The 16939-nt window shown below is 45.3% G+C and overlaps 1 protein-coding gene across 1 annotated transcript in view; it reads right to left on the bottom strand.

Annotated features, from left to right (window-relative positions):
- Positions 1-13604, bottom strand: part of LOC139377419 (neurocan core protein-like) — a 49555-nt gene extending 35951 nt beyond the window's left edge. The window contains exons 1-11 of the mRNA XM_071120447.1: positions 13531-13604; positions 9032-9250; positions 8611-8793; positions 7324-7498; positions 6921-7048; positions 6375-6689; positions 5576-5725; positions 5378-5461; positions 5056-5255; positions 4746-4911; positions 3416-4222 (exon numbers count right to left, since the gene is read on the bottom strand). Of these exons, the coding sequence (XP_070976548.1) occupies positions 3416-4222; positions 4746-4911; positions 5056-5255; positions 5378-5461; positions 5576-5725; positions 6375-6689; positions 6921-7048; positions 7324-7498; positions 8611-8793; positions 9032-9250; positions 13531-13603 (2500 nt within the window). The 5' untranslated portion in view covers position 13604. The remainder of the gene's footprint in view (positions 1-3415; positions 4223-4745; positions 4912-5055; positions 5256-5377; positions 5462-5575; positions 5726-6374; positions 6690-6920; positions 7049-7323; positions 7499-8610; positions 8794-9031; positions 9251-13530) is intronic.
- Positions 13605-16939: the final 3335 nt, after the last annotated feature.

Raw genomic sequence — 16939 nt, 5'->3', positions numbered from 1 at the left:
ACATCACTGTTTGGAGCCTTTATAATAGCCAGAGGACCAATAAAATAAAATACTTCAGTGTGTGTGTGTGTGTGTGTGTGTGTGTGTGTGTGTGTGTGTGTGTGTGTGTGTGTGTGTGTGTGTGTGTGTGTGTGTGTGTGTGTGTGTGTGTGTGTGTGTGTGTGTGTGTGTGTGTGTGTGTGTGTGTGTGTCTGTGTGTAACACAGATTAGCCTACGGTGGCTGGTTGTTCATTAAAGTGAGTGGAGCAGAGAAATCAACAGGGCAGAGAATGAGCTGACAGGCTATGCCTTCACCTTGCGCCTGACACCAAGACATATGCAACAAAACAGCACACCAATAGACAAACAGACCAAACGACTCAGAGAAGCTGCTTGTTTTGGCCTACAGCTCTTGATGCAACTCTTGCTCATTCCTTGCCACAGTGAGAGAAGGGAGAGGGATAGAGAAATGGAGAGCGAAGGAAAGAGAGCGGTAAGAGCGTGAGAGAGAGTGGGTGAGAAAGAGAGGTGAAAGGTTGAGATAGAGAAGGAGAGAAAGAAAGAATGTGAGAAAGAGGTAAAGGAGGATGTGATAGAGTTTGGGATAGAGAGAGAGAAGGGCCCTTGAGGCTTGTATATAAAACATGAGCAGCCTCTCCTGCAGCCCTTTATTGATTACACAGCCTGATGAGGTCCACTCTGATCCAGTCAGCAAAAACAAACATTAGCCACCTCTCTACTCAGACAGAACACACAGAGAAAGAGAGAGAGAGAGAGAGAGCGAGACCCAGTATCCCATGAGCTCCTCAAATAGATTTTTTCTGTTTGTGCAATGGGGCTGCTAATGTACTGTACGGGATGGAAATAAGGGGTTAATACAGGGTCAGTAAAGTGGCCCAATGCTTTCTTTACCTCCAGAGGCTCTCAACTCAATGAACAACACCACATAACATTCTCTAAAGTCCCTGTCAATACTATTCGCTGTTATAACCCAAAGTCTTTGGTTACACATTTACTCATCACATATCAGAACACACAGCATATCTACCAGTGATGTTTATAAACCCTAGATTGCTAATGCTATGTAATGGCCACCATTGAGAGGTTTCGCAGCCACCGGACGGCCATATTGGCACTCCCCAGAGGAGCAGTCCTCTATAGGAATCAATGGAATTATACAGTATTTAAATGTAATGTTTCAAGGACAAAATTACATGTATTTACATACTTGTGTTGTTGTAGTGGGGACAGTAACATTAGGAATCTCAGAATCTTTTGGGTTACTACATGATTCCATGTGTTATTTCATAGTGTTGATGTCTTCACTATTATTCTACAATGTAGAAAATAGTAAAAATAAAGAAAAACCCTTGAATGAGTAGGTGTGTCCAAAACTTTTGACTGGTACTGTATAAATCCTTGATATCTAGCACTGTTGACAACATGAACCGATGCTAAGAGAGCAAAAATAAATCACCACAGAAATGTGTAGTGCAGGAATGCCTAAGGGAGAGGTTATATCCAGCTACAAGCCTCATTCATTATCAGGTGAGAAATAGCTCTGGAGAGAGAGACACTAAAGCAGGTGCTAGATTTACAAAACACAAACCTGCCTGCGAACTTAATCAGGGCTGTATCTATGGAGGCATGACTACCTTCCTAGTCCCTAGTTGGACTACATACAGCATGGGTCTGGTACAAGGTGTATTGTAGGTCGAAACGCAACGCGGTATTATCTCTGAATTGAAAAACAGATTGAATAACATCAGCGAAGAAACAACCGTGAGGATTGTACAGAGATCACATTGACTGAGGTCATGATGGACAGACATGGGAAAATATAATGTTGGTGTTTTGTTCAGCTTTGCGTGTAATTTTGTTGATAAACAATAAAATATAATAATAGTAAGAATTATATGAATATTAATCATGATAATATGCCATTTAGCAGACGCCTTTATCCAAAGCGACTTACTGTCGTGCATGCATATGTCACGACGTGGCCCTTTGGGGGTGTATATCGTGGCTTCCCGCCTCTCTCACTCTCCCCATCGCAAGTTTTACGATAGGTCAAACTCAATCCCCAAAATGGGAGAACTAAACAATATTTCTACTTTTGAGAATGTGGGAATGGTCCGTGGACACTTAAGGGACAGTCGTGTCGAGTGTGTTTCATTTGGTGATCTCATGAAGGACAGGAAACACACATAACTGTATCTTTTAAAGTGTACATTTCCCAGCTGTCAGGTTTTACATTTAAATATTGTGAAACGCATGTGATTAAACATGAAACTATTTGTGAAAAGATGTAATGTCATGTTAAACTTCTAAATGAGAGTATGGATTTTCATATAAAGCTGAACTAGTCAGTGGCCACGCCCCCGTGAACCCAGACATCACATTAGGTGTCATAGAACCACCCCTTCTTCCACAAGTATAAAACACCATCCTACAAAATATACATTAAGTCAGAGAACGCCGGGACGGAGTTCCCACATTGGAATGGCTACAATTCTATAGACCATTAGACCATACAGCTGTATCAACTCTGAGACTATCGATCACTACAGGAGCAAATTCTAGACGCATAATTACTAGTCTGCAGCTAGAAATGACGTAAGTCTAGAACGAGAATACCGACATCCGCCGAAGCATCTATTCTTTGAGAACATTTCCAAATGGTACTCTGAAGTATCCATTATAACCACCGACAACCATGAAAGACATTGATGAACTCTACAGGATGATTGAGGATTTCAACAGAGAAGACAACAAAGACATACGAGCAGAAATATATACATTGCAATTATTCTCGAATGAGCGGCCGTTCATGTACAAAGGAATAGCATTTCAATGATTATAATTATCCACTGTGTGTAGTGGGTCGATTTTGTCTTTCCCGCTCTTTCTCAGTCCCCACCCCTTTCCTTTGTCTACCAAGCCGTCATATCGGGTTAGCCCACTAGGGACATTTCTATCATTGTTAGTAAACAATATCTACTGTTTGTTTAAGTATTTCTGTGATTAGTTAGTTAGAAAATAAATAATTAAGCCAATTTGTATATTGCTGATTCATTATGGAAACTTAGGGTTGGTGCAGATATCCAAGAGTTTGCGATGTTTAGTAATGAGAACTGATGAGGTAACAATTAATAATTAATTAATAGAAGACTAATTGATCAGATATGAAAATATCTGTAGAGTTATATTCATAAAACAGTTTCTGTGGTGCCCCGACTTCCTAGTGAAATTAATGTTTACCTGATTTGTTTAATCACGTAATATTTAAACCTAGGAGCACTGATTTGATATAAATAAGTCTTCACATTTAATGATAGTCCAGACACGACACATTAATTTGTTGTATGGGTGGCCCCAACAAGAATCAAACCCACAACCCTTGGTGTTGTAAGCACCATGGCCTACAGAACTTACCAGCTGAGCCCAGAGTTCTGTTGCTCCGGTTGAATCCTGCACTCCTGCCACCCTCCTCTCCCAGGTTGCTAGCCAAACTAGAGCCCAGTGCGTGAGACCAGGCTGTATCTTCTTCCACTGGGGGTCCGGAGGGCAGCGCCAAGGGCCCACTTTCTGGACCCTCACCTTCCTGCTCTGCAGATCTCTCCACTGAGACCCAGGAGAGGGACCATGAGGCCTCCTTGGAGCTTCCCTGGATGACTGAGGCTGAGGGTGGAGGGGATAGAGCTCCAGTACCTGGTCTGGATGGAGGGAAAGAGTCTCTGCTGTCTGACCCAGCAGGGGAGCTGCTGACTGGTGGTTGAGTTGTGCTGCGACTGGCTCCTGACTGCTCCTTCCTTGTGGTTCTCTCGTTGGATGGAGGGACTCTGATTATTGGTTTTCTGGTTCCAACGGGGAGACGGGTGAACTGGATCTTCCCTCCCGCCTCTTCGGAGGCCCCCTCAGCACTCCCCTCCTCTTTCACCATCACTCTCTCTCTCCCAACACTGGCCAGGCCATCTGCTCTAGTGGGAATATAATCCGGCTGGGGCGAGATCTCAACTTTTGATGGGGCCACATGTACCAACGTCCCCCCTTTGGGCTGAGTGGTGTCTGGGACAGCCTCCCGTCCTCCAGGGGTGGAGGAGGAGGCAGAGGACTGGCTCTCTGAGGCTGGGGTAGAGGTGAGCCGGGCTGGGGAGGACGAGGGTTCACCAGTGGGTGGTATATCATCTAGTTCCCCCAGCCCTAAGCTATCCCACCACCCATGACCCCATGAGAGTAAACCTGCAGGGGGAAGAAAGAGAAGAAGTTAGAGGAGGCAGTGGGAGAGATAGGATAGAGAAGGAAGGAGAAGAGGGAAGGGGCAGGAGCTGTAAGAAGAACGAGAGAGCGAGAGATCCTGCCAGAGCATAGCGGAGAGCATATCGTGTATACACTGTGCTCCCTGAGATACAAAACCAATACCTCTAAGCCTTTGTCTTCTATTGTGCCTCTATTTCTTTTATGTTTTATAGTTTTACCATCCCAGAAAACCCTTCATTAGAAGAAAAGGCTTAAATAATGCAGGCAACAATGCCTAAGGTTCCTTTCTAAAGTTAAACATGTATGCCTTTGAGTTGAATGGGGCCAGAGAACATATCTGTAATAATGAAGCTTAGACTACTGAAAAGGGCAGTAAAACAGTTTCTGACCCAGACTAACAGGCAAGCACACACTCACAAACACAGTGTCTCTTTCTCTCTTTTCTTTCTCTCTAGCTGTTTGTCTCAGTATCACAACCAAAATAAAGCAAAAAGTCCACACTAACCTGGAGCAGGAGAGCCAGGAGAACCGGTGGGCACAGTCCCGCTCTCAGTCCCCCCCGTAGTTCCCCTTCTCTCCACCTCTGGACTGCCTCTTCCTGGGGTACCTTCTGTCACCCCTGCCAGGTAGTTCCACGGCTTCCACATGGACTTCACTATCTTGGCCATCACCTTTAGACAGAGACCACCATACAGCCAATACAATGAATTTACTGTAATACAATTAACAATACTAGAGCCACAAAGTGCCAGTATGCCAAAGTACCCTGATGATACAGTACTTGTAATAAATTGATATTGTAAAAATGTAGCAACCTTTCTGTCAGTGGGGGCTGATAACTCCTCTTTCTGTGTGGTAGAACTTGGACCGTGGCTGGGGGTGGCTGGAGGTCTGAGGAAAACTCCAGAGTTAGGGTCCATGTCTCCCAGGTCTCCCCAGGCTAGAGAGCTCTCTCCTGGGCTCAGCTGCAGGGTGACATACCCCTCAGAGGACTCTGAGGACCAGGGGTCTGAAGCTGAGAAGATCAACACATTGAATTACAGTAACAATAATCAACCAAAACCAGGTGCTTTGGTCAAAAGTAATGCTCTATATGTGCAATATAATATCCTTTTAGATGTGGTTCAAGTTTCTTACAAGAGCGGGCCTCTTCCTCCAGATCAACCAATCCTGACCAGGTCGAAGGTGTGAGGTCACCAGAAGGTGAAAGGTTACGGCTCCCTGTGAAGATGGGAGAGAAGGGAGGATTATTCACAGAATGAGAAAAACCTTCTTGCCATTCAACCATGTTGAACACCCATTACTCTACATCTATCAATTCATCTCCACACCCACCTGTGGTCGGGGGGCTGCTGCTGGTCTCAGTAGCCAGGGAAAGGCTGCCTGTTCCTGGAGTGCCTGTGTCGCTGGGGCCGGTCAGGTAGCTCCAGGGCTTCCACAGAGACGTGTAGATTTTAGAGATGGGGCCTGGCTTCTTTACGTTCCCTGATGAAACCATGAGGAATTGAAGAGCATACATGTGCAGGAGACGTCACAACCCAATGAATGAACAATGACTGACGGTTCATGGTCAGTATGTGCAATACATTCCTGTCTAATGAATCATCTCTCTCCTCTCTCTTACGCTCTCTTCCACTTCCTACAAGTCTATCCAGCACTTCCAGTGTAACAAGAGGATTCTAATATCCCACAACTCTTTGCATAATTTAGGAATATTTCTTAACAAAGGGACCAGCTATGCTATAGTAGTTTGCAACAGCGGTGGTCTCATGAATCAAATTATTTTCAAAAGCTTCCTCATGGAATTATTAGGTTGTCTTAACCAGTGTTGCTATGGTTACATCCTTGGCAACGCATGTCACGGTGGGCAACAGCATCGTCATGCTTACTTCACAAACCATCTATTTCAATGACATGGCGATTCAGTAGAGATGGTTAAATCATACTGTAGCTACACCTCTAAGAATCAGTGAATGGAGGAAAGGCCTTGGATGTTTTATCATCGTGATGTTACATTATGAACTTTGTGTTAATCAGTGACTCGTGTAAGAGAAGTTTCCATTTTAGCCTAACACTGACAATGTAACCTATGAACTTTGAACTCTTGGACTCCAGATCTGGACTTCATTCTCACCTCTGTAGCAATAGGCATCATAGAGTGGTGTGGCGTCCGTAGCATTGGCAGATCCGCTGCTGGTTGTGGTTTCACTGGTGTTGGGAACGACGGTCCAGACCCCTGGCTGGTCCCCTCCACAGCCCTGCCTGGGCTGGGTGATAGGGTAGCGGACACTGCCGTCAGAGAGCCAGCCTGGAGCACAGCTGTCCAGCCCAGCCTTCCAGGCCAGGTAGAGCTGCCCCACCGTGGCCAACTGTCCCCCCAGGGAGATGCAGCGTTCTGAGGCAGAGGATAGAGTCAGACGCCCTGGGACCCATGAGTGGAATACCTCACCTGGATAGAGAGAGGTGGGTGGAGGGGGGAAGAGGGGATCGAGAGAGAGGAGGTTCTGACTCAGATATCTTTATTGTCCTTTCACAAGCCTACAAATTCACAAGGCAATATTATTAAAGTGACTCAGGAGTGGAAGTGAGATGTTTCTGTGTGTGTCTGCCTGTGTGTGTGTGTGTGTGTGTGTGTGTGTGTGTGTGTGTGGACATGTGTATGCGTGCGTGTGTGTCTCACCGTCCAGTTCCCCGGCGAAACAGTAGACATCAAACAGCTCATTAGGGTCTCTCTTCCCATAATTCCTCACACCAGCCGAGTACTCCTGTTGTCCATAGCAACCACGCTCTGGTGACTGGATGGGATAGCTGTGGAGATAATATTAATAGGATCAGAGTCAGAAAACTAGGCTCTGTGTTCGCACCAGATGTTCAAAATATCAAACTACGGCTGTCCTCCAAACAGTATGCGGCCTTCGTTGTATTGTGAGCGAGTGTTTGGATGTGACAGGGGTGACTGGGTCAGCTCTGAGTGTGTGTGTGTGTGTGTGTGTGTGTGTGTGTGTGTGTGTGTGTGTGTGTGTGTGTGTGTGTGTGTGTGTGTGTGTGTGTGTGTGTGTGTGTGTGTGTGTGTGTGTGCCCACCGGACAGTCTGGTCGGAGAGCCATCCGGCAGCACAGTTTGCATAGCCATTGTAGAAAACTGCCCACAGCTGGGTCGGCGTGGCGATGAGGGCAGAGTTCTCCTGACAGACCCACTGGGCGTCATCGAATGAGAGGGCGTAACGGTCACTAGGAGACCGGTAATGGAACACAACACCTGAGAGGAGAGACACAGAGGTGAGGTGACTGACAGACACATTCTCTTTCTTCTCTCTCTCTCTCTCTCTCTCTCTCTCCCCCTCGCTTGTATTTTTCTCTTTCTTGATCAACACCTCAAGGACACACACATACAGCAGACGTATTCACAACAACAAAAAAAACAGCACTCAATTCGAGCAGCGTACGACACAGCCACACACAGGTTTGGGTTGTGATGCCAAGTGTGTATTTGTCTCAGACAAACAGATGGGAGCTTGTACAACCAATTAGATCATTAGGATGTTCATTCACTGGCGAAGGTTACCCAATGAAATGTTACTCTCCATGTGGCATTGTAAGACACTAAATGATTATGCTAATATTAACATTGGAATGTGGAAAGATGTTTTTTCTCCCTTTTGTTCCCTCCTCTGCATCTGCAGCAGTATATCGGATGTCCGTGATATTGCCCAACTTTGACAGATTATACAGGTGCACTGGTCGGCAACCAAATAGGTTCACCGTTCCCATTGGAAACAGATCAATTGGAAAACCGCTGTGCTCTTTTAGCTGCTTTTCATGGAAGAGCAGTCACAGGGTACTTGTCATTGGTATTCAATCCATGTGCTTAATATTTATGACAGTGTTACTGACTATTAGTCAGTTAATATGAACCCGTAATGACAACACAAACAGAAGCACAGAAAAGTAAGACTGGAGAAAGTAATTGTGATATTGATATGATGAATCAATGTAATTAGTGTTGAATGAGATAAAGGAGGCTTTGTCCCAACACTCAATGTGAAGGACCAATGGTCATTAAGTAAAAGGTCACATTTTCACACTGAGGTTTCTAAGATGCCATTAATGATCATTTGAAGGGACAAAGAGCTTGGTTATCCACCGTATGGATTTGTCGAGCTTTCAGAAATATAATAAGTAGGCTTTTTCACTATTGATGAACTCTACTCCACAACTGTAAAAATGAGAAGTGACTCACAAAACACACTAATTCAAGAATTCAAAGAAGGTACTTCTTGTAATTGTTGCAAACAAAGATATACTGTATTAAATCGGAGAGAAAACTTCAATTACAACGACATGCAGTCAGTTACAGTATAAACTCCTCACCCATGACCACAAGGGGCAATACGTCTCGCTCGTAGTTGTCGCCCACGACAACCTGGCAGTGGTAGGTGCCTGTGTCGTTGCTACGGAGGCCTGAGATCTCCATGGTAGCATTTAGGTTGTTGGCAGCGTATCCAAGCAACCTGACCCGCCCAGCGAAAGCCTTATTCACCTTCACCACGTCACCTTTGGCAAAGAGTTACAAAATATGTTTGTTTTTTCTATGAAAGTGTATACTCTACATAATTTGGTCATAATGAATGACCTGTTTATTTCATAGTGTAATACAAAAATCCAAATGTGGCGTGTGTAAGTGTTGATTGAAATGAATATCCTACTGGTTGAAACAGTCTACGACCATGTTGGTTGAAACACTATCATTGAATCACTAGCTTTAATTTCAGACTATTGTTACTTTCTTTACCTTTGGCTGAGAGAACCATCTGCTCCAGGGGATCCCCCATTCCTCCACGCAGTACCCAGGTTCGGGTCCACTGGATATGGGGAGGCTGGCTAGAGGGGCTGGGCTCACTGGGCTCGTGGGTGAAGACGCAGGGGAGGTGAGCGAACCCGGCCAGTGGCTCTTGTACGGTAGGGTGGATGACTCTACGCATGTTCACTATGGAGGCTGCCTCGCTCACGCCTAAGGAGAGGAAGAAGAAGAGGCAGGGTGGATGACTCTACGCATGTTCACTATGGAGGCTGCCTCGCTCACGCCTAAGGAGAGGAAGAAGAAGAGGCAGGGTGGATGACTCCACGCATGTTCACTATGGAGGCTGCCTCGCTCACGCCTAAGGAGAGGAAGAAGAAGAGACAGGGTCATGAGGGAAAAAGAGAAGAAGAGACAGGGTCATGAGGGAAAAAGAGAAGAAGAGACAGGGTCATGAGGGAAAAAGAGAAGAAGAGACAGGGTCATGAGGGAAAAAGAGAAGAAGAGACAGGGTCATGAGGGAAAAAGAGAAGAAGAGACAGGGTCATGAGGGAAAAAGAGAAGAAGAGACAGGGTCATGAGAGAAAAAGGGAAGAAGAGACAGGGTCATGAGGGAAAAAGAGAAGAAGAGACAGGGTCATGAGGGAAAAAGAGAAGAAGAGACAGGGTCATGAGGGAAAAAGGGAAGAAGAGACAGGGTCATGAGGGAAAAAGAGAAGAAGAGACAGGGTCATGAGGGAAAAAGGGAAGAAGAGACAGGGTCATGAGGGAAAAAGAGAAGAAGAGACAGGGTCATGAGGGAAAAAGGGAAGAAGAGACAGGGTCATGAGGGAAAAAGAGAAGAAGAGACAGGGTCATGAGGGAAAAAGAGAAGAAGAGACAGGGTCATGAGGGAAAAAGAGAAGAAGAGACAGGGTCATGAGGGAAAAAGGGAAGAAGAGACAGGGTCATGAGGGAAAAAGAGAAGAAGAGACAGGGTCATGAGGGAAAAAGAGAAGAAGAGACAGGGTCATGAGGGAAAAAGAGAAGAAGAGACAGGGTCATGAGGGAAAAAGAGAAGAAGAGACAGGGTCATGAGGGGAAAAGAGAAGAAGAGACAGGGTAATGAGGGAAAAAGAGAAGAAGAGACAGGGTCATGAGGGAAAAAGAGAAGAAGAGACAGGGTCATGAGGGAAAAAGAGAAGAAGAGACAGGGTCATGAGGGAAAAAGGGAAGAAGAGACAGGGTCATGAGGGAAAAAGAGAAGAAGAGACAGGGTCATGAGGGAAAAAGAGAAGAAGAGACAGGGTCATGAGGGAAAAAGGGAAGAAGAGATCAAATGTACTCCTATGCGTTCACTCAATATGGGGGCCGATCTACCCATCATTGGCTTGAATGGTAATTATATTTCTATGTAAGATCCTCAAGTAAGCTAAGACAGACAGGAGTAATGGTTAGTTCTGTCAGTTTGGTCTATTAGAGCCAAGCCAATTACCTATTGAGACAGCAGTTAGAGGAATGAGAGGAGCTGAGATTCCAGGGAGCCATACTTAACCAGACCTCTGGGATTCATTCCCAGAGTAACACTCAGAGAATGTTCGGTGAAACTCCATTCCAGTAGAGGTGACACAACAGCACTGTGTAGAGTCACATACACACACACACACACACACACACACACACACACACACACACACACACACACACACACACACACACACACACACACACACTTGACACATGGCTGGGTAGACAGATAATTAATTCCAATTTCAGTATGCTTATTTCATCACATTCATATCTGCATTCATGCACCTGCTTTCCCTCTCTCGCTCTTTTTCTCCTCTCTCTTTTTCTGTCCCCCATCCCCCTGTTTCTTTTCCCCCTCTTTCATTCTCTCCACTCTCTACCACTAACCTCTCTGCCCCCCCTTTCCTCTCTTCTCCTTTCCCTCACTCCCTCTCCCCTCCCCTCCCCTCTCTTTGATTTGATTGGACGTAAATGTGTCGGGACGGTGTTTGCCGCACAAAGAACAGGGTTCATCACTCTGCAGGTGGGCATCAGTAGTTCGCTCACTCCAGATGCCGTGAGACACAGCCTCAGGGTAACCATGGAAATGGGAATACCGGTAAAGGCCAACTACAAGGCTCTCCCATCTGCATTTAGATTGGAATGTCTTCACTAGTGGAACCCCCCCCCTAGAGAGAATCCCCATGTCAGTATTCTAACAATCAGCTTTATCCCCAAGCCAGAAGTAATCACAAACATTGTTTGGTACGTGGAGAGAGAGAGAGACAGACAGAGAGATGAACACAGATAACTGTGATTGGAAAAACAGATGGAATTGACAGCAGAAAAAGGAAAGAGGGAGACTTCTAAAAATGGAAATAAGGGGGGTGATGACACGGAGGACTTTTACTGTCATCAACAGAAGCCGCTCTCCTATTGTATGCTCGTCAGAGTGGCAAACCGTGTGTAGATCTTGCCAGTATTAGGCCTTACGAAGTGTCAATCAAGGATGTATTGTTCCTCTCATTTGTCTCATTCTTGTCCCTGCCTATTACTAATGGTTGACAAGTTTCATGCAGTGCAGCGCTGACATACAGGAGCCCTGACAGTGATATGAGAGAGAAGCACGTTATTCAGTCGTGTCTGTTCTGCTACTGCATAGCTGTCTTCACTTGTGCCAGGCTCGTCAAATAGGATGGTTCCTCAGCTTCATGTCAATAAGTGATAGATATACAATCACACACACACACATCAAAGCCCAGCAGAGTCAAAGACCTCGAGGCATTCTCTCCCAGCAAATGCATGCCTTTCCATCCCCCAGCCATCCATCTATTAGCTGGGATATCCATGGCAACAGCAGCTGGAGGATAGTGTCCAGATAGGTTGTGTGGTGTGTGGGGGAAGGTTAGGTAGGAGAGTGATATACCTTTGACCTGTGAGTGGCCTCTGAGACCCTTCGTCCATCTGAGCAACAGAGAGCAATAACACACACGTACATGCACGTGTGTACCAGACACGCACGCACACACACACACACTCTCTCTCACACTCAATTACATTACAGTATCTGCTTTTGAGCCAAATCCCATTAAGTTATTTCAAATAATGTAGACCATGACGGAGACGAAACGAGGAAACGATGGTAACTACAGACGTAGGACCTTAATTTGATCACTCTTTTGTTGCTTACACTTTTCCTGGCAGGAAATGCAAACCTGTAGTGTATTAGAGGTTCTGAAAGGCTGTGAGTGGCCTCTGAGACCATTCGTCCATCTGAGCAACAGAGAGCAATAACACACACGTACATGCACGCGTGTACCAGACACGCACGCACACACACACACACACTCTCTCTCACACTCAATTACATTACAGTATCTGCTTTTGAGCCAAATCCCATTAAGTTATTTCAAATAATGTAGACCATGACGGAGACGAAACGAGGAAACGATGGTAACTACAGACGTAGGACCTTAATTTGATCACTCTTTTGTTGCTTACACTTTTCCTGGCAGGAAATGCAAACCTGTAGTATATTAGAGGTTCTGAAAGGCTTCTAAAGTTTGTAATTTCCACTGTAATGTCAGATTTGATTAATCAAAAAATGTATCAATTCCTACAAAAAAGAATCCACATAATAATTCCCATTTCCTGTTGCTGAATGATTATTATTCTGCAGTAGCAAACTGGGTCAAATGAAGATCCTACATCTGTATCTAAGCCTATTGGGACACAGTCAGTTTGTGGTTCCTGTAACATCACAGGTTTTAACCACATGCTTAGATAGACTTCCTGTTTTCGTTGCTCCAGCACAGGACAATTTGACGCAGTGTAATTGAACAGACGGTCAACTAAAGTACCATCAATGGGTCTGGAACAGTTCCAGCACACTCCCACAGAGCCTGTCTGCAAACATCCACATCGTGTTTCTCCGTTACAACATTCAAACTACACAATCAAAACGTAGTAGCAGTCAACATTACTACTGATCCGAAACTTGTTCGCTCGGGCCACATTTTCGGCTTCTATTTTCAAAAAATTGTGCCTGGGATTTCCAGCAGCACCTCGTGTTGATGATGTGTTGTCCACCAGCTTCCCAGAAACTGAGGGCTGAAACCAGTGTGTCAGAATGAAGGATGAGCAGAAACTGAGGGCTGAAACCAGTGTGCATGTCAGAATGAAGGATGAGCAGAAACTGAGGGCTGAAACCAGTGTGCATGTCAGAATGAAGGATGAGCAGAAACTGAGGGCTGAAACCAGTGTGTCAGAATGAAGGATGAGCAGAAACTGAGGGCTGAAACCAGTGTCAGAATGAAGGATGAGCAGAAACTGAGGGCTGAAACCAGTGTGTCAGAATGAAGGATGAGCAGAAACTGAGGGCTGAAACGAGTGTGTCAGAATGAAGGATGAGCAGAAACTGAGGGCTGAAACCAGTGTGTCAGAATGAAGGATGAGCAGAAACTGAGGGCTGAAACGAGTGGATGAGCACAGATAAGAGCACTCACCTAGGCCAGCACACAGAAGCAGCAGCAGAGACGGGACAGCCTGTCGACCAGGTACATGCACAGCCACAGCCATCCTGGACCTGGAAAGAGAGAGAGAGAGAGGGGGGGGGGGGGGGTGAGAGAGAGAGAGGGAGAGAGGGGGTGAAAGAGAGGCAGAGAGGGGAGAGAGTGAGAGGGGGATAGACGGGGACAGAGACCATTAAGATTCACGTTGCATGGTTAAAGTAGTATTTGTCTGTCAATCTCTCACTCTCTCTCTTCCACTTCTCCCCAGGTACATTCTGTAGGTCAATGGGCTATGAGCACGTACACTGTGTGTGTTCCATGTGTCCTGTCCTGTATGTGTACCTTGTGTTGCATCCCCTCACCAAAGAGTGAGCTGCATAGATATTAAAAGCTTATTTTGTCTCCATTCTTCTATTGTATTATGCAAGAGGACAGAATCTTTGCGCTACGCCCTGTTGAGCTGCTAGATCACTTTCAATGTGCGCAGACATGGCGACCTTTGACCTATTATCCATGTTGGAAATCCTGAACCACATGAGGAATGAGCCTCTGGCAGAGAGGGAGTCGTGCAGAGAGCCTGGCTGCGTGCCCAACCCCTCTCAGTCAACACAGAAAGACAAGACAGAAGTAACATTGACAGTAGAGCATCTAAGAATGGCTGAGGGGGATGGAGCATTCAAAGAAATGGAATGTGGGTTTAGTATCTTTGTGGTATAGGAGGAAACTGTGCAAACTGACAATAACGTTTTATTCCATCTTTTTCCCATTCCTGAAAATGCGTCGCCTCTTTGCCTACTGTACAGCCACGCTTGCAATACAATCAGCTCTGAATTTAAATGGCTTAGAGGACATGTCCATAGGATGAGGAAAATCAGTCGAACATTCAAAGGGTGTATAGACAAGCTACGTAAAGATCAAATGATTTGTGCGAAGAACTGGCAACTGGGAAATCCTGTGTTCAGACGGTTTTGCATGTACCAGGGCAACTCCAGCTGTATACTAACCAGCCTCACCCTACTGACTACAGCCATTGGATGTCGTTGATGCCCTCTTCTAAGACTCCTTTCTGCACGTCTTCCCTTATTTCACAACCAGAGTTGTCTTAGGCGGAGAAAATAACTCAAGGAGGCTCTAGACTGTGTCGGCGAATGGGGCTGTCCATTCTGAATGTATGGGCTGACTACAAGACATTCAAAGAGGGCCGACAGAGCACACAGTAGAGATCTAACCAGGCAACCACCACTGTGATAGACAGGTCTGGGAGAAGGGAGATACAGTCTTGCTCTGTGTTGAGCTGCTGTCCATCAGTGCAGAACAGCAAAGGCCCTGAACCCATGCCTTAGCTATCATGACTTCAGCAGGAAAGGAAGCCTATCCCCCCCTATCACCCCCCTGCCTCAAAGCATTCCACCAAGTCTTTCAGTGGGATTCTCCCTTAAAGCTTGCTATGGAGGATTTCTGGCACTTCCAAACCTAAATGGAAATCGAAGGATGAAACTGCTATGCGCCACAAGAGAAATTGAAAACCAGTGAAATACACAGCATTGATCCATCCATCTTTCCACCCCATGTTTGTGTAAGGAAGGGGGACACCTCTAAATTACTCCCTACGATCGCATACATCTAGTGGACATGAGCTCTCTCCCCGGCCCGCTCTCATTACCACAGATATGAGCAGGCTTGTGTGTGTGTGTGTGTGTGTGTGTGTGTGTGTGTGTGTGTGTGTGTGTGTGTGTGTGTGTGTGTGTGTGTGTGTGTGTGTGTGTGTGTGTGTGTGTGTGTGTGTGTGTGTGTGTGTGTATCTCTACAGTATACGCCTTCCAACTCAGCTCAGACTCACATAAATAGAGTCAGCAGTGACTGAGGGCCGTTCAGTCCCTTCAGTTAATCAACCCACTAGCTGCTCCGGTCTGGATTCATGATACACAGGCACCTGAGAACACTTCATCTGTCTCAGTGACACACACAAACACACACAAATTACCACCAGCCCAGTGGGAATGCTCTTTCCCAGAGGAGGCAAGAAAAGCAACGTGCGCACACACACGCCATGCTGACACACGTCACACATACAACACATAACAAACCCCGTATGTTCTTTGTGGGATCTGCTGTCCCCTCTACCTGGCCGTGGATAGAGTATCGCTCTAGTCTCCTTCCACTGGCAGAGGACCTACACGGCCTTCAGAGAGTATTCACACCCCTTTTTCCACTTTTTCTTCTGTTACAGCCTGAATTGAAAATGGATTAAATTGAGATTTTGTGTGACTGGCCTACACGCAATACCCCATAATGTCAATACCCCATAATGTCATTACCCCATAATGTAAATACCCCATAATGTCAATACCCCATAATGTCAATACCCCATAATGTCAATACCCCATAATGTCAATACCCCATAATGTAAATACCCCATAATGTCAATACCCCATAATGTCAATACCCCATAATGTCAATACCCCATAATGTCAATACCCCATAATGTCAATACCCCATAATGTAAATACCCCATAATGTCAATACCCCATAATGTCAATACCCCATAATGTCAATACCCCATAATGTCAATACCCCATAATGTCAATACCCCATAATGTCAATACCCCATAATGTCAAAGTGGAAGTATGTGTTTTTATATTTATTTTTTTTACAAAATAATAAAAAATGAAAAGCCGAAATGTCTTGAGTCAATATGTACTCAACCCTTTGTTATGGAAAGCCTAAATAAGTTCAGGAGTAAAAATGTGCTTAACAAGTCACATTATACGTTGCATGGACACACTCTGTGTGCAATAATAGTGTGCTTAACGTGAATTTTGAATAACTACCTCATCTCTGTACCCCACACACACAATTATCAGTATGGTCCCTCAGTAGAGCAGTGAATTTCAAACACAGATTCAATCACAAAGACCAGGAAGGTTTTCCCAATGCCTCACAAATAAACATACACTGAGTATCCCTTTGAGCATGGTGAAATTATTAATTACACTTTGGATGGTGTATCAGCACACCTTGTCACTAAAAAGATACAGGCGTCCTTCCTAACTTAGTTGCTGGAGAGGAAGGAAACTGCTCAGGGATTTCACTATGAGGCCAATGATGACTTTAAAACAGTTACAGAGTTGAATGGCTGTGATAGGAGAAAACTGAGGATGGGATCAACAACATTGTAGTTACTCCACAATATTTACAAATGACAGAGTGAAAAGAAGGAAGCCAGAATATTCCAAAACAATCCTGTTGGCAATAAAGTGCTAAAGTAAAACTGTAAAAAATGTGGCAAAGAATTCACTTTATATCCAGAATGCAAAGCGTTATATTTGGGGAAAATCCAACACAGCACGTCACTGAGTACCACGCTTCATATTTTCAAGCATGGTGGTGGCTGCATCATGC

Source organism: Oncorhynchus clarkii, chromosome 20, assembly GCF_045791955.1.
Source record: "Oncorhynchus clarkii lewisi isolate Uvic-CL-2024 chromosome 20, UVic_Ocla_1.0, whole genome shotgun sequence".
Lineage (NCBI taxonomy): Eukaryota > Metazoa > Chordata > Actinopteri > Salmoniformes > Salmonidae > Oncorhynchus > Oncorhynchus clarkii.
This window is presented reverse-complemented; position numbering and strand designations above follow the sequence as displayed.